General features: G+C 36.1%; 2 protein-coding genes across 2 annotated transcripts; both read right to left on the bottom strand.

The window, feature by feature from the left end:
- Positions 1-840: 840 nt before the first annotated feature.
- LOC130709940 (transcription factor TCP5-like) lies at positions 841-3,091 on the bottom strand. The gene is made up of 2 exons (XM_057559071.1): positions 2,895-3,091; positions 841-2,266 (listed from the first exon to the last, which is right to left on the bottom strand). Exon 2 carries the CDS (start codon positions 2,205-2,207, stop codon positions 1,116-1,118), a length of 1,092 nt encoding a protein of 363 aa, XP_057415054.1. The 5' UTR covers positions 2,208-2,266; positions 2,895-3,091; the 3' UTR covers positions 841-1,115.
- Positions 3,092-10,431: 7,340 nt separating this feature from the next.
- On the bottom strand, positions 10,432-14,140 carry LOC130713515 (uncharacterized). Its single transcript, XM_057563281.1, has 2 exons — positions 13,671-14,140; positions 10,432-10,726 (listed from the first exon to the last, which is right to left on the bottom strand). The coding sequence occupies exon 1, from the start codon at positions 14,055-14,057 to the stop codon at positions 13,671-13,673; it is 387 nt and encodes a 128-aa protein (XP_057419264.1). The 5' UTR covers positions 14,058-14,140; the 3' UTR covers positions 10,432-10,726.
- Between the last annotated feature and the right edge of the window lie 3,887 nt (positions 14,141-18,027).

The raw sequence follows: 18,027 nt of genomic DNA, 5'->3' as shown, positions 1-18,027 counted from the left end.
CAAGACAAATCATAACATATAAGTGCATTATGCATATGTGTGCGTTTAACTTGTCCATCAAATTGAGTCAAGAAAGTAAGCAAACTGAATATCGGTAAGGATGACAACACAAGTTCAAATCTCGGGAAAATCAGTTGTTTGGTGGTTACTACTAAACAAATCTTGGATTGACTCTAATATCATCTTAGAATTTGAGTCTTAGAATTTGAGTTAGATCTAACTCTACCTTAAAAGTTAGTTTAGTTTTTTTTAATATGCAAAAAGCTAGTTTAGTAGCTTAGATACGAGGATTGTTTTCTCATTTATAAAGATTTATTATGTCATATCTCTAAGTAATGTGAGACTTCTCAACGATTCGAAAACATACCATCAAACTTAATTTAAATACAGATATAAATACAATCATTGGAATAACTATTAACTTAGCCTGCATTAAGAGGCCAATCATATCATGCGTTTATTGATGTCAAGCTTATACATCAAATGCTACAATATTCTACAAGTGTTTGCAGTAATATATACTTGATTCTGGCAGAGCTGAAACAAAGATGCACTTGAGGTTGTTAGGTGCTCCCTCTGGGTAATGTACTAGTGCAAGAATTTTTGAGAATTGTTTTTTTCTTTTTGGAAATTCAAGAACCAATTTGAAATTTTATATTTATTAAGAATGCATTAGAGAAATATGTAATATAAGAAATCAATTTCATATACCTCAAGGCTAGCTTGTGGTATTATGTTTACTAAAAATGAATGTGATTAGAAAATAATAGAGATATATGATGAAACTTGGAAAAAAAATGAAATGTAGGATACAGGAGAAATGTAAAATGAGTATAGAAGGAAAAAAACTCTAAATTAATAGAATTTTGATTGAACACTTAATGTCACATGAAAACTATTTCAGATTGATTTATTCTACCTCACTTTGCCAACAAGGTCTCTATAGCAGCAACCACAAGGATTCGTTCAACATAAATATTCTATATGTATAGCATTGCGCCATGCTTACAAAGAAATTCACCTTTACCTATTAAGCGTTGTTCACATCCTTTACATAATATGATGATAAGGCTTACAACAATGGAGCTTCACAAACATATCTGGTGTCATGATTGTTAGTTATTATCTGAATCAAGAAGCTTGGAACTAAATGGCGTTGGAAGGCGTCGACTCAAAGGTGAATTGCTGAATGGGTGAAGAGATGGCATGAAAGGATGAGGCATGAGTGAGGAACCTGAGCTCAAGGTGTGCACATGGTTGGAATTGTATTGTCTTGGATCACTACTTTCCGCTGATGAGTTTGTCATAAGTGGAGCATGCGGATTGCCAAAAAGTGATGTTGGTGTAGTAGCAGAAGAAGAAGGACAGAAAAGTAACTGTGAAGCAGACAAAGAGGATGAGAAGGGCACAACACTGCCATTGTTGTTGCTTGGATATTGCAACATGGAATTAGAATCTGGCTGCAGGTAAGGAAACAACACTCCATGGCTTCCAAATTGTGATAAAGATAGACTTGAAGAAGGCTCTGATTGGAAGGAGTTAATATTATATGTCATGGCATTGTTTAGAAAACCAGGTAAAGAAGAAGAAGAGTTATAATTAATCCCAATAGGAAAGAGCTTCTGAGCTGAGTCTTGAGTTTCTTTCATCAAGCACTTACCTTTCTCACTTTCATCTTCCTTACCCTTTAGCCTTGACACTAAATCAACATCCCAATTATACCTTGACTTTGCCATGAGGCTTTGACTGGAAGCACTAGTACCATCATAGAACAAGCCTCCAACTCCAAGAGAAAGCCTATCATTACCTGAATATTGATCTTGATGATGAAATTGAGAAAAGCTGCAGTTAGGGATTTGAAGTGGTGGAAGCTTATCAATGTCAGTTTTGGAGGCTTCAAGCAACCAATCTACAACCTTGCTGGGTTGGCTGAGCCCAAGCCTGTCCTGAAGATCATATAACTCAATTGCTGTGGGCACAGAAAGCCTGATCCGACGGTCGCGGAGTCCTCTAACGGTGCAAACCTTGCTGTGCCTGTCTTTTCCTCCCAAGGCCCGTGACACTCTCACAATTCTTGGGTTCCTGAATGCTGTCCATTGTCTTGAGGTAGAGAGTGCCTTATTGGAGGAGATCAATCTCTCAGTTTTAACCTCATTAGTACCCTCTTGCTTCATTTGATCATAGCCTTTGCTTGAATTTTCAGTCATCTTGATCTTGTTTTATATCATCAATAGAACCTTTTCCTCCTGCACTGCATTCCACCCTTCTGAAAAACAATGAAGTCAAAAGAGTTATATCTGGTGGTATGTTTCAGAAATGGCTTTGTCTAATGCTGACCAAGAAAATTCCAGCTCACTAGTTAGTAGTAAAAATATGGTTCATCGGTGGACCAGTAGAATTGCCCTTCAGAAACCTTAACTTTTTGTGATATTATTGTACAGTTCTTCATTGTTTAAATATTGACAGCAAAATCATGCTAAAATTGTTGCAAACTTGACCAAGAATTGTTTCCATTTCCAGTTGTTTGTCTTGTTTAAATCAACTTCTCTTTCATCGGAATTAATTAATTCTAAAACTCAGAAACTACTCAAAAACTAGTTTTTGCTTTAGAATAAATTGCAGAAGGGTTTCTAAACATGTACCGAGTAATAGATGATATCAAAATGTTCAGAATGGACTCTGAAAACAGTTTTCCCAATTCTACATGCCAATTTATGTTTCTTCAGAATTAGGGCAAAGACTATTCTATTCACTGAATTGGTAATTATGAAACCAAATAGAAGGAAAGCATGATATTGGTACAAAATTATGCATATATATAAAGAGGAATTCACTGATAAAGCATGAGCACAAGGTTCATGTTAGTAGCTAGTTAGATTACAAGACCTACTTACATGAGGGAGAAAAAAAGTTTTCTGGGTTTGTGCCAACTATTCCAAGCTTGAAAGAGATAGGGAAGAGAGAACAGAAGAAGAAACACAATACAATTTTTTCCCAAATGAGCAAACTCAGTGCTAGTTAGTAGAGCAGATGAGACCTCAAGTTCTTTCGACTTCAAGCTTTTCCTGCAAAGGAATATATATTTAGCTTAGAGTTCTCAATTAAGAAAATTTGTAAGGAAATAAAGGTTGTTGGAGTTTTACAGCATCATGTAATTGCATGTAAAATTTCAAACTGCTAATAAAAAGTTCACCATGTGGCATCTTTGTCAAGTGGCAGTGTGGCACGTCAACCAAATTGACAGTATTAATCACTTTTTGCTTAAAAAGAAATAAACTAAGTAAATTCCCCTTTCCTTTCTATATGATAAAAATCAAGGGTGTGTTTAAAAATCAGCATTTCAGGTAGAAAAAGGGTTTAGTAACTTGTGCTGGGTAAAGGAGATGCATATTAGGTTACAGAGAAAATTATTTGGGATAAACCTTAAAAGTATTGAGTGTATGAGTATAAGATCACTTTTAAACTCCGCTCAAAGATTTAAGTGTGTGTAATAAGTTTTTAGTTATAACTTGCTAACTTACTCCTTCTAACTATAAGTGGGAGTAAGTTAGTAACTATTACGATAAAGTTTGTGTGAATGTGATCGTAATAGATCACTTTTAACACCATCTTTAGTAATTTTTAATAAACGGCTAACGTTACTTTTATTCGTCTATTTCTTATTTTGTGGTGGTTGAAAACTACGATAAAAATGAGTGAAAGTGATATGGTACTGTTATGCGGTATGCATACCAGGGCTCTAAATATTAACAAGAATGCTAACTAAAAATAAATAAAAGATAATAATCAAACTAAACCATGACCATAACCTTGCAAAAGTTGTGAGAGTAGGATGAGAATTGGTAGCTTGGTAGCTGCATGCGCTGTATATATGTAGATGAGGGACCAAAGGAGGTTCTTGAAAGCGCATCCACTCAACTTATGGGCCCACACGCAGATGCCAGTGAGATTTGCATTCCACTAATTCGACTCTGTCTGACTTTCACACTCTATTAACAATTACAACATTGTACTAACTCATCTTATTGTGTGCTTCTTGTTTCACTATATTAATTGACATATACTTCTCCAAAATACATGAACCAATATCCCACATAGTATAAGATTTTCTCAATCATTTTACTGTGTCCCCTGGTAATTAAACAGTGTATCAAATAGTAAGCTTTCAAGCACCTGTTAAAATGCTGTGCCTGATAGAGAAAGAGTACGTAAGAGCTAGAGCCTGCAGCTTTTCCCTTCAAAACTAAGCGATAATATATAGAAAACAGGCATCTTCACCAAAATAATTGAGAATTTCATCATCATCTCATCGGGACACGACAGCAACTGCAGTTGTCATCTGATCAAAAGCTCAACCTACTTTATGTACTTTTAAACTTAAAACCCTAAATGGATTCAATTAAAATTCTGTGAATGATTGGAGTTGATTGTAATGTAAGTCTCGCATTGTTAATGTTGATGAAGGAAGAAATTGGTCAAAAAAAAGCATCTTGTAAAAGCCTCACATTGTTTAGTATGGTGAAACAAGCGGGTATCTTAAGTCTCACATTGTCTAGTATAGCATCAATGAGGTGACAGAGGAGGAGAGGCCGAGGGCGGTGAATCTAGTGGCTGAGGGAGAAGGTGAGGGAAGGTGAGGAGGAGATAATTTGGGTGGAATAGGTAGAACCTTCAGAGGGAGGGTAAGGGCTGCCGGAGGGAGGGTCATAGTGTGGAGCGAGTGACGAAGGTGGCTCATAATGGTAGAAGAGGGTGCAGTGAAGTGCAGCGGTAAAGGTGGGGGTGAAGGTGATGAGGCGCAATAGAGGATGACAAGTAGAGGAGGGTTTGGGGTGGGGTGGCGGTAAGGGTGGGGTGATGGTAAGTAGCGGCAGGAGAGGCGGAGGTAAAGGTGCAGGTGATGGTGAGGCGCGACGAGGGAGGGTTTGGGGGAGGATCGGAGGTACGAGCGAGGGTGATGGTGAGACACGACGGAGGAGAGTGATGGGCGAATGGCAAGGGAGGGTGAGTAACAAGGGGCGGCGCAAGAGGGTGGAGAAGATCGAGGAGCGACAGAGGGCGACTCACGAGGAAGATGGCGAAGAAAGGGAAGAGAGAGAATGTAAGGTTTGGGAAAGATTTGGTTGAGGGAAGGTTATAAGAAAAGTTGGGCAGGGAAAAAGATGACATTTCGCGTCGAAACTACCGGCGCTAACGTTTCCGTCCAAGTACTCGCTCGCCCGCACGTGGGGTTAGCGCTGGTTTCGCCCGACGCTATCTTGGTTGGTGCATTTAAGCGTCGACATATAGTCTCGACATTAACTTGTGATTTCAGTGTTTACTTGAACCGGCATTAATTTGTCGGAAACCAATGCTGATTGTTATAATTAAGTCACAAATTTTAAGTGCGTTTGTTTTCTTTGTCCGCATCGGTGTGGTCGATGCAAACGCGCCAATGTTAGCGTCAATATTGTGATCGATGTTATAAATTTAGACATTAAATCAGATTATACATTATACATTAATTATGCATGTTCGAAACTTCGAATTCATGGAAAACCTTTCTCAAAACCCACTCCTTCTCTCATAAACTTATTACATGTTTGGAAATAGTACTTATAATCGCATAAAAGGCTAATGTGAGGAACTTTTGTTAAATTTAGTGATTCTGCCATGTGTGAACAGTGAACGTGTAGCAAACCTTTCTAGAAACTCAATTTTCCTAAGTCACTTGTGTCATCAGTATAAAAGTCTTGGATTTTCAAACCAAAACTATATAAAATGAAGCCAAAATAAAAGTGAACTTTATCATTTAAATATAGGTGGTAAACCGAAAACTTCCATTTATTTTTGTTGTTTGTAGAAATAAAATAAAGGCTAATTTGGCGTACTTTTGTCGGTTGCTCATGGGTCTTTTTTTGTTTTATGTGATCAGCTAGCTAGCATTATCTTTCTGTCTGCATCGTATTGCAGAAGAGTAGTAATGAACTTATTGATGGCAAAATATGTTGCTCCTAAGTGTAATTTTGCCCCTTTCTTCCATCACTATCAACTAACTCTTAAAAATTGGACTACACTCGAACTATATCCTATGTTGCATGGATACGGGTACGGGTACGGGTACGGGGTACGACATTTTATGAAAAACTAAGGTACGGGTACGCCAGTTATATATATATATATATATATATATATATATATATATATATATATATATATATATAAATAAATAGAAATAAAATGTTTTCTACCACAATATTATTAATTAAAAATATCAAATCTCCTAATGGTCAATACTTATATGAAAGACCAACATAAAAACCATCACAACCTAATGAAAATCATCAAAAGAATATGTAATACGTACCTTAACATATATCTCTAAACACATACCGTCATAGATAATCTTAAGATTGAAGAAACATAACATAAGATTGAGTAACATTGAAGAGACATAACATAAGATTGTTCAACATAGACAGTAACACAAATTAAAATAGTGCAAAAGAGACAATACGATTGTTCAACACAACAAAACAATTAAACGATAGATTGCTCAACAACCAACAGTACAAAATCAAAGCTCTCTCAAACAGTAATGGTGTCATCATTCCCTTCTTCATCATCAGTGAACAAAAACGAGGTAGTTTTGAACAATTTTTTTTTTTTTTGTAAAAAAAGTATCCAGAGAGTACCCACGGGTGTACCCAAACGTACACGTGGCGTAACAAAAAACGTACCCCAATTTTTTTTTTGGGTACGTACCTGGTACGTACCCATGACGTACCCATGGCGTACCCAGGTACGGGTACGTACCCGGTACGAGTACAATGTGATTTTTGGAGTACCCGTGCATCATAGACTATATCCAACAACTATTTCCAAAAGGATATTTAGTTGTTCGTGCGATTTGAACCCCACAAGATGAAAATTCAATTGATATACAGGTTTTCTGGAGGTTTAATTAGATAATCAGATATGTATACATTTTAACATTTAGTTTCTGACTAATAGCGGTCTTTATAACTTTATAGATTATTGACGATTTAAAACTGTTAAAACTCGTATATATCATTTGAATGTCAACTTCATGACTTATAAATCATTTTCCAATTTAATTAGGTGTGGAAATCGAAGAACTAATTCACATTTGTGCTGAATTCATGCAATTAAAAAAGAAAAGTAATGTGAGTTTTGCACAAAGTATTCAACTCCTAAAAAAATATCAATAAGGCATAATGCAAAAAAACTTCCTACTCCCTTATACATCTTAGTAAATATTCATAATCTAGCTAGTTGAACTATTCATCATCCTTGGCGTCAACAGTACTAGCCCGCAACAATAATAAAAATTGTGCAACAGTAAATATATATCACAGTAAGAAACACATCAGTAGATTCATAGAATCATAAGAGCCATAAAAAATAAAAACAAAGAGAGACACGTTTCTTTGGTGAGCTCAAAATGTTACATGAACCGAAAGTAGTGAGGACCAATATATAGGGTTTCTCATGTCCCAGGTTTTCTAATGACAAATAAAATATGTGGGAAGATACTTTGATGAGTATACTACAATGATGAAAGTCTAATTTTAATTGTTATATTAGTAAATTGTTAATTATATGTATCCCATTTTATAATAAAATACTATAGTGTTTTGATGTAATGTAAAGAGACAAAAAGGCTATTGGGTTTGACAGAATTATTTTAAGCTCTTTAATAAGTAGCCAAGATTTTGACAATTATATTTATTTATTTAAGCAAAAAACCAGATTTTAACATTTACTAAGTGTCTAACTAAGTCTACACTTCCTTTAGGGTGAACTTTTAAACAAGGTCTAGTTCCTGTGTGCATCTCTCAGAAACTACCTCTCCTCATATGTATATATGACAAAGGTTGGCACTTTCAGTACAGAGAGTTGATCAAACAGTTGTATCTAAAACAAAGTACTAGTTTAATTGAAAGACACAATTTTCATTTCACTATAGATATTTGCATTTCTTTCTTTTGAATGCAACTAATTTAAACCGTCATATCACCATCAATACTGTCCAAGTCATGAATAACACTGTAATGAATGAATTTATATACTATCACCATCAAGCACAGTGAGATCTCAGCAATTTTGCATGACAAGGTGCAGTTAATAAATGAGTGTTCAGCAGAAAGATTTAAAGGTAACTTGAGAGGTTTTGGTAGAGTGACAAATTCCCAATTGTCTGTTGGGGAGAAGAATCTCTATCTATCTATATATGTTTGTGTATAATGTATTATAGCAGATGAAGAAAGGTTGCAATTGCATACAATAATTGAATTCAGGTATTTATGGATGTACTGTATAATGATGAAAGACATGATATGAGATCCTTAAATCTGGCTATAAAGTCTCTTGAATTATATGTAATTATGATTTTTCTGTTCTGTATTTGCTACCTAAGCAGTTATTGCACTGTGATGCAAAGGAGGCAGCAGCAAAGATAGACAGAACAGAAACACATGATGCCCAAGATAAAAGAAAAGTCAAAAAGATCAATACAAACTAATCTGCATATTTAGAACTGATAAAAATTATTTTTATCCAAATAAGGTAGGCTGTGTTTCAAGGCAAAAAGGTGAATAAAACTCTTCTTATAAAATAATACAAAAGTCAGTTCGTATTGCACTCAACTAGACGTAGTGCATGTTTGAATTTCGTGACATTTACTAAAATATCTTTTTTCCAATTCAAGATATCAATTCTCATTGGAACTGCTTTTAAGATTTCTAACATAAATTCAAACACTACATAGATTTTAGAAAGTGAAGGTGTGGCTGGAGCAGAACACTCTGTTCTCTTCACTATTCCCTCTTAAGCAGTGACCGCGTGCATTGCCAACCTGTGAGTGTGTTTCCATGTGAATGAAAGTGACTGAGAAGGAGGTGAATGGTGACTGAGGTACTCTCTTACATCATGTAGGAGACCAATTACAGGCTTACAGCATTGTTTATTACTATCGAATTAATTAAATTGAAGGTCAACCAGAGAGCTCAGATTTTGATGCTACTATTTCATTTGACTTATTATTCACGAATATTTTTTATTACATTCTGTTATCTCAAAGTTTGCATAGATAAGACCTAACTCCAAACTTAATTCTATATTTAATAAAAATATGACTTAGTTTATAGATATTTATGAGACAATAAAATGAAGGGAAAGGGCAAGACGAGAAGAGGGACTAGCTGATTCTTGATTGTACAAAAGAACACTTAGATATTGCATAATAATCATATAGTAAGGACAAGAAGCACAATAATGGATGTGGTCCTAGAAAGTAGCATGCAATTGGAAAAAAGAATAAGCAAAGCTTGCTTATAGTATGGAACAAGTTACTGCACGATGGCACTCCATTTCTTTTTCCTTGACTGTCTTGCATCCTTTCCATATAAAAGCGCCACTATATGCTGCACTTTTTATTTGGATAAAGTAAAGCATATCGAACAACAAGCCTAATTTTATCAGCATATAAAATATAAGAATTCCATTATTAGTGGTCAAATAGATATAAATGGAATGTACCCCTCAAATAACTTTTTAAAAATAATGAAAATTTGACTTAATGTCCCTCCTTGCTTGCGGCAAAATCTTCAGTTGCAACATAATACAAAAAAGAACGGTGGCCATGGGCTAAGGTATCTAACTTATATTTCATTCTCATGTAGTCAAAAGTAAACAATTATGGCTGGATAGGGACAAGACAGAATTAATTGCTTTCACTTTTGAATTACCCTATTTTCTAGGTTTCTTTTTAGTTATATGCTTATATTTATGTCCTTAATCTGTATCCGGAGGAGGGGAAGTGTCACTATATCACAGTGAAACAACATAAGTTCTTTTATCTATTAAACTAAGCCTTCCTTTTACATGTTCTAAACCTCTTCATTAGTGTATGTTTAGATACTTTGTACATTTAAACATTGAGAAAGAAATAAAAAAGCTACTGAAAGTAGCTTTTGTGAAATAAGAAATTAATAAAACATATTACAACACATTTATGTCGTTTATTTTTTCCCCAAAATAAACTCACTTTTAGAAGGGTCAAATTCCTAGAACTTACATACCGTTACAGGCTACGTTGCACATTTGCACTTTCATCACGAGCTGCAAATAAAGAAACACTTATTACCAGCTAAATGTCACAAGTACTTCCATCATGGATCCTAAATATAGCTTCATAATCAACTTCTTCCTTTAATAGGCTAATTACCTATGCACTGAACTCCCAATAATTGATCTGAGATTACTAAAATTAGCAGGTAGAGCTGATTCAGCTGAATCAAGGACAAAATATTAAACTCTTAAGTGAAGACTCATGAATAGTTGTGAATCGAATTAGAATAAAATATATAGACTTCATTTTCAAGAAGTGGATGGATGCTGCATGCTTGTCTAGTTCCGCTGAAGAAACTCTGGAATCATACCGAAAAGCTTCATTCATAATCAAAATGAACAGGTTATTTCAGGTGGATTGTTCGATTTACCACTTACTATGTCCTTGAGGCAATTCACTTTTTGATCCAACATTCACAAATAAGTAAGCAAATAGTTAAACTTAATTGCAGACAGAAACCCTTTATTGATACAAAATGCTTACAACCTCTTTAAACTGGAAGGATAGGTATGTGCTAAAGACTATTCAGACCCTTCCATTGATACAAACAGAAAGTTGATTGGGCCAATTATGTCATCCCATGATAGCAGAAACCTGGTGCAAAGCAAAGACAGTTAGTAAAAGAGCAGTCACTTGTAAGGTTGAAGCCAAACAATTGAATGGAATTTCATCATAAGCAATCCAGTGAGCATTAAAGCAGGTAAACCTAGACACAATTGAGCATCTGGACTTCCAGGATGCAGACAAGGAGAATGCAGAGCATATGCATTCCAGAGAAATATAGTGTCCTGCAAATTCTTACTATTGTCTTAGATGTATCTTCACAAAGATATGACAACATTGCTCAGCAGTTATAAGATCTAAAATTACGTTAGATACAACAATATTTACATATCGGTTAAAATAGCTTTAAATTCAAACACTGGTAGGATAGCAGGTGTGTATTCATAAAGATATGATTCATATATGACTATTAATGCTCTACAGTCAAAATATCAAGCAGCAGAGTCCAAGTAATGTAAAAATGATTTATTTTATTTCATATTAAAAAGAATACCAAATCATAATAATGATATTACCCTAAAGTAGAAAGGTAGCCATTAGCCAGTGTTTTGATCATAGTTGTCAATCTCAAATAGTGATGCAGAATAGCCAACCCCAAAACAATTAGCAGGATGACCCCAAAACACCACCAGACTGAAGATATTGGAGAAAAAAAGTGATTTCTACAATACACATAAGAATGCTCAGAAAAACAAAAGTCAAAAACTACCCAAAATTAAAGGCATATCACCATTAATAATTGAAAACTCATAGACTAGATACACTAGTAAGTAATAAATTAATCTAAGGCACAAATAACAAGTAACAAGTAGAAAAGACTGAAGCTGAAGATCAGATGCTTGGTTGGGCTGGTTGTGACTAAGCTTATCCCATGGCTGCACCAAATAGGGGCTGCGATTAATAATCAAAAGCAAACAAAGTTCGTATCTCACAGAGAAAAAGAGATGTAGGATGGAATCATGGAATAATTTGAAGCAAAAGAAAAGGGCATACTTGCAAGTTGCAAGTATGAACTATTAACAGAGTCTGAAAGAAGGACCAAACTCAACAGGATTAAGGAGCTGTGCACAAAACATGTCAGGATGCTGGAAAAGCAAGGCCTTTGTTGGAAAATGAACTGTCTGCCTAAGATGGTGCTGTGAAGGAAAATAGCAGCAGCCCAGGGCGTCATTCTTCCAAGAATGAAGGGAGTTTTGAACCCTATTTTCGTTCTGATAGGGTAAAACTGTGATGGATCTTTGAAAGTAACCTTTAAAACCTTCAGGATAGTAGAACACAAGGGGGAGAAACTGGGATTTTATGGTATGTTACCAAAGCAGACATCAATTTGTCTGCTATCTGCCTTTGATTCAGCCAACTATGCAACTACTGCCACTCTACAAACATGTGACAACTTCAGCCGCACAATGGATCTTCTCATTTAAGATGTAACCCCTTGTACCCCCTCTCATGTCTCCTCCAACATAACCATTCAAATCCCCTCCGCAAAGAATATTATTTTCCAACAGAATTTCTTGAACTAATCTATCCAGTCTTCCACAATTTAATTTTTGTCCTATTTGGGGTGCATATACACTTATAGCATCAAATGTTTCATGTTCATGAGAAATTTCCGGGATGTGGTCCAATCTTTCAAAGCCTTCTTCTAAAATTAACAACATCATTCTTCCAAGTCCAGTCCATAAGAATACCCATGCCAATTCTAGATCCATCCTTACCAGGGTAGTTTCATTTTCCGAAGTGTCTAATTCCTTAATATTTGCTCCAATCAACTTGTTTCTTAAACGCACATAGAACATCCTTCTAATCATGGTGTCAAAAGGAATCTCACTCTCATGGCCTAACTTCTTAATCCATATCTATCCATGAGAATGTGAGAACCCATGCCTATTATGAACTTTATTTGAGCACCGACAGAACTATTCTATCCCAATTAGCATTGTAATAAAGCCATACAACACTTTACTCAAGAGTAAAGGACTAGCATTAGCACAATAGTATTGTTGACCCAAATCATAAAGATTCAACAAAGTTATACATGGATGGCATTTGCCTAACACGACCACTATTTGAACTTCGGTTTGGCTAGTAAAGTTCAGGGGAAAAGCACAATATAGGCAACATTACCAACTTTACTAGACTCTTTAAAAAAAATTCAAATCTAAGAAGGAAAGACAGGCTGGAATTAACTTGAATTCAACTCCATCATCCACTTACCAGGCCACACAAAAGGTAGTTCTGAAATCACAAGCTATAATTCTTTTGTTTGACTATTAAATCATTACATCACTCAGCTTTCAAAGGATTTTGAAGTTGACTATATAGTACCCCACAGACAATAATCCTCTCCCAATACAGTTCAAACTACTTGTGATTTGCAGAGCAAGTCAATCAAACCCTTCAGAGAAACCAACTATCTCCACAGTGCAATACTTCGATAGTGTGTGGCACATTCATAGATAAAACAGACATAATGGACTGGTTCTGTTATATAATATCCTTCTTGGTTTAAATAGAACCAAAATATACCATTCTTTGAACCCTGTGTTAGGTTTTTCAAATAGATCAAACATAAACTGAATCCCTTATGTTACTTAATACGTCATTCTAATTAACACGTCTACCAAACACTGCCTTTAGGAAAGCTAAAAGTAATCTAATTAATCTAGAATTCAAAACACAAATTGAATTGAACACCAACAGGAGAAGCAACTGGAGCACTAAATAATACATCAGCAACCTATGAACAAATTTTCAAGGGGTAAAATGAAACTTATATGCCTCACTCACACAATTCAGCCCAGGACAAAGGGTAATAGAAAAAAATCCTCTAAAGAGAACAGCACAACCCCCCATTGGAAGAGTTGTGTACATCCAAACAATCACATCAATTGCATAACATAACAACATGAAAAATTCCCTACAAGCATAACAAAGACAAATTCCAAATGAGATTGAGATTGAGAGCCAAGACCTATGACTGGTAGCCACCGCCGCGAGCATCCATATCCTCGATGACGACGGTGTTGAGATAAACAGGTGGAAAATCGGAAACGTCAAATGTCTTCCTCTCCTTCATGAGTTTCTCCACATCGGCCTTCTTGAGGACGGTGCGGCGGATGGGAGGGCGGTTACGGCGCTGGTCGCGCGTGTGGTACTTGATGTCGAAGACGGTTTCGGGAAGGGAGGAGGGGATGATCGCCTGCTCCTTCGGGGTGGCGGGGCAGAACGGGCGGTATTCCAGGGCTGCGGGTACCGCCAACTTGTACTCGGGGTCGGCGCAGGGACCTGTGATCTCCCATGGCTTCTTGATGAACCGCCTCAGGCCAGATAACAGGGAATTCGATGCAGGTTTCGCCATGTCCGATCGAAATTGACGAGGGTTCAGGTTCAGGGATCGTTCTTCTTTCACGATGGAAATGTTTTGTGAAAGGTGAGATCAGATCGCAGCGTAACGGGCTTGGAAAGTGTTGGGCCAACAGCCCTAAGCTATTAATGAGCGGGCTCGTGGGTGAAAGCCCATTTTAGAGCTCTAACTCTAATGTCGATTGAATGAGAATGCATTATCACTTTCTTACTTTTTTTTTGTCTAACAGTGCAAATTAATAATCAAAGATTGTCCAACGGCACCTACATCACATCAGTGGAATTAAAAGATCAAGAAATGATTCAACAATGCATAATCACATAGGACATTAAGCTTAAAGCATGCTCACATGCTGATCTAAGCAACGAGACAAACTAAAAAAAAAATTATACAGACCCTAAAATCCTAAGAACACCAGTACAGCAGCTCGACTTTTTATTGGGAGTAAATTACCAAATCAACCGAATCTACCGGAATTGCGAAGGCCTTAACGAAGCAAACATGGCTTCAACGGCAGTACCAACAGTACCAGGGAGTCAAGAGAGCACTGGCACCATAGAAAAAAGGGGGATGCATATCTACCAACAGAGGGAGAGGGGGAGGGGATGGCGGTGGTCGATGCGGAGAGAACACGGTTGAGGCACGACGACGACGGTGGCACGACAGTACGTCAAAGCTTCTAGCAGATCTGAAACTGTTATACCTTCTCTTTCCACCCAGAACCTTGCCAAGAAGAAACGTTGAAGCAGGGGTCTCAAGCCCGAGTAGTAGCGGTGCAATTTAACTCGAATATATGGGTAGCGGCTTGAACCCAACCTGAGTTGAATGGGTTTGGGCTCGATTTCAAAATTGATTGCATGAAACTATCAACGTCAACACCCTCCATCACCTTCACCGCCATCACTAGCACCACCACCACCAACATGTGACATCCACCACCACCACCACCGGGTATTATTGATAAAAAAATGTCTTATAATCTTTGGAGTGAATTTACAATGTTGAATAACATTTTTTTTATAAGTGAAAACCACAAATTATGGGTTTGTTCAACGTGGTTGTGGGTTTTCGATATTTTAAATGTAAATTTGAAAATAAAATGTGTTCGGCAAAAATTTACTTTACCCAATTTTAAAACGGTTTTAGAATAATTTTTAATGGTTTTATGAATATTGCTTTTAGTTTCAATATCATGTAACATCGTTACCACCATCACTGCTTACTACCAACACCCTCCACCACCTTCACTGTCGCCATCGTTGTCAAACCCACCAACACCGTTCGACCTTCACTCTACCACCACCACCCTCCACCACTAACACCACTGCCACTACTGTCATTGTTGCAACCACCTCCTCCTCCACTGGCGCCTACACCACCTCATCCACTTCCACCACCACAGTCGCTCTTACCTCTTCCACCACCACTCTCCAACACACACAACTTCCACCTCCATGTCACCACTACCACTACCGTTGTCACCTTCATTGTCACCACCACCCACCACTACTTCTATCTCTGCCACTTCCACCGCCACCATCACCATTGTCATTGTCGCCACCTCCATCACTGTCGTCATTGCCACCACTACCTCCACCATTATCGTCGTTGCCATGACTACCAACACCACCGCCACTACACAACCACTAAATCGTTGCTACCAAGTAACATCCACCTCCACCATCATCACCACCTTCACCGCTATGACAATCACCTAAGGTTTCAAGACCGTCGCCGCCACGTTAGCACCACACCCGGACCACCATCTGCACTGCCACCACCCTCCACCACTCCCATCACTGCCACCTCCGCCACCACCTCTGTCATTGTTGACAAATAATTTTTTTAAAATTGAAAACCACGAAAAAATAAAACTGAAATTATAAAATTAAAATTAATTTTGATATATAAAAATTTCAAAACATAAAATCAAAAAACCACCAAATGGAGTTCGAATTTATAATGTGAAAACTAGTTTTGGTCTTTATAAATTACTCCCTCCGGCCTCAATTGTAAGCAAAAAACATGGAAAAAATTTGGCCTCAAATATAAGCAAAAGTCATAAAATTCAACTCTATTTAATATTTTCTTTCCACAAATACCCTTACACATGCATTTTGTCATTTAATTTGTACAACTTCCTATATTTGTATTACCGAGCCGCTATAACTCATTTCCACACACATTCCCAAGTTAATTTATGCTTCCAAGTTTCTTACTAGTACTATAAAAAAAAAAAAGACTTACTCCTACACTACTTAAAAATGGCAGCGTCACTTGTACCAAAAGAAAAATTGGCAGCACCACATAATTTGTTTAGCATGCCTTCATTTGACTTGGGCACTTGTGATGATGAGGATTTCTCACAATTAATTGTTGAAGATTCATTAGAAGTGGTTCATCTTTGTATGTTTTGATTTTTTACAAGGGAAACATCAAAAGGCATATTACTCTGCATGTTACTGCATTAAATATGTGAGACAATTAATAGTATCATAACGGAACCAAATGCACCCTGTTTAATTTCATTAAATTTTGGTGTTTAAAACTAGAAGGTTATTTTAGTACTTTTTACCCATAGTTTATACAAAATTAATACAAAAATTCAACTTCTTAATAAGTGTGCAAATGAGAATATTTGCTTACAATTGAGGTCAGAGGGAGTATGAAACATAAAATAAAAACTACCTGAATGAGACCTTAATTAATAACTTCCTTAATTACAAGTTAAACCAAAATGACAAGTCTTAGTTTGCACGTAATGCAAGATTTCGTTTCATAAAGTTGTTTATGCGTGTTGTCTAGTTCAATTTCTACATTTTGATCACGACAAGCCTATAAGTCAAGGTCTATAATCTATTAAAATCCTACGAGTATAATGTTAAGGTTGGTATATTAAAGAAAAACTTTCATAAAGTAGGTGACTTTATGCAGCATATCCTTTTCCACAAAATCAATGCGTTAAAAAAATTAATTTTAGAACATATTTACATTTTTTTGAAACTAAAATTTTTTATTTTTATTTTTATGGACAAATGTTAGTTATTAATTATTACTAGTAAATTAGTTCATTCGTCAGGGTTTGGACACTGACTCTTCACTCTGCAAATCTCTTCATTTCTCTTAGTTCACCGAGTGAGCTATCATTCCCCGTTGAAACTAACATATTTACATTAATACGTACTCACTTGTTTGCGGGAAAAAATTCATCGAAGTCAGAAGTCAGTTCATTTTACATTTATAGTTAAGTAAAATTAATAACTTGATTAATTTTCATATGCGCAAGTTCATATGCTCAAGATCACTGAATCTTCATATCTTTCTCAATACTTCGGTGTTCGAGATGTTTTGGAGACATGAAATAATTTTTTTAGTTTCAAATTAAAAATTTTAATAAAAATTCAATAAAATTTGAAGGATTTTTTATACTGAATACTTAAAAAAGAAATACAAATCAGATAGTTGGTAAACTAGCTCCCTACGAAAGAAGGCCCCCTTAAAGTTTGCCAACGAAAATGAGCTCAGCCCTAAGAGGGTGATCAAGAAACACAAGAGCATCCTGAGAGAGCACCCCTGCTTAGCCAAACAATCAGTCATTGCATTCCCTTTCAGATAGTATGACGTAACACAATATTTGAAGAATTTGTCTTTTTTGTTACAAGAGGAAAATACAATATTTGAAGAATTTATTAATACAAAGTGATAGTCCAAAGACAAAAAATTTTTTTTGTTGTTGTTGAAATTATGTTAATGAACTTTGAAGCAAATAAAGTTTACAACAATTTTTTTTATTGCTCTCTCACAATTTCAACTCAGGTATGATAAAAGACAAATTATAAGAGAATCAAACTCTCTCGATCCCTGAGTTCAAACAACTACTTTATTAATTTTTATTCGATATATGATGATTAAATTGATTTTATTTATGCAAGTTTTGTTTTAAAATGTGAAGTTTAAGTAGACT

Source organism: Lotus japonicus, chromosome 4 (assembly GCF_012489685.1).
Source record: "Lotus japonicus ecotype B-129 chromosome 4, LjGifu_v1.2".
Taxonomy (NCBI): Eukaryota; Viridiplantae; Streptophyta; class Magnoliopsida; order Fabales; family Fabaceae; genus Lotus; species Lotus japonicus.
The sequence above is the reverse complement of the archived record's forward strand: the minus strand, read 5'-3'. Positions and strand labels throughout refer to the sequence as shown.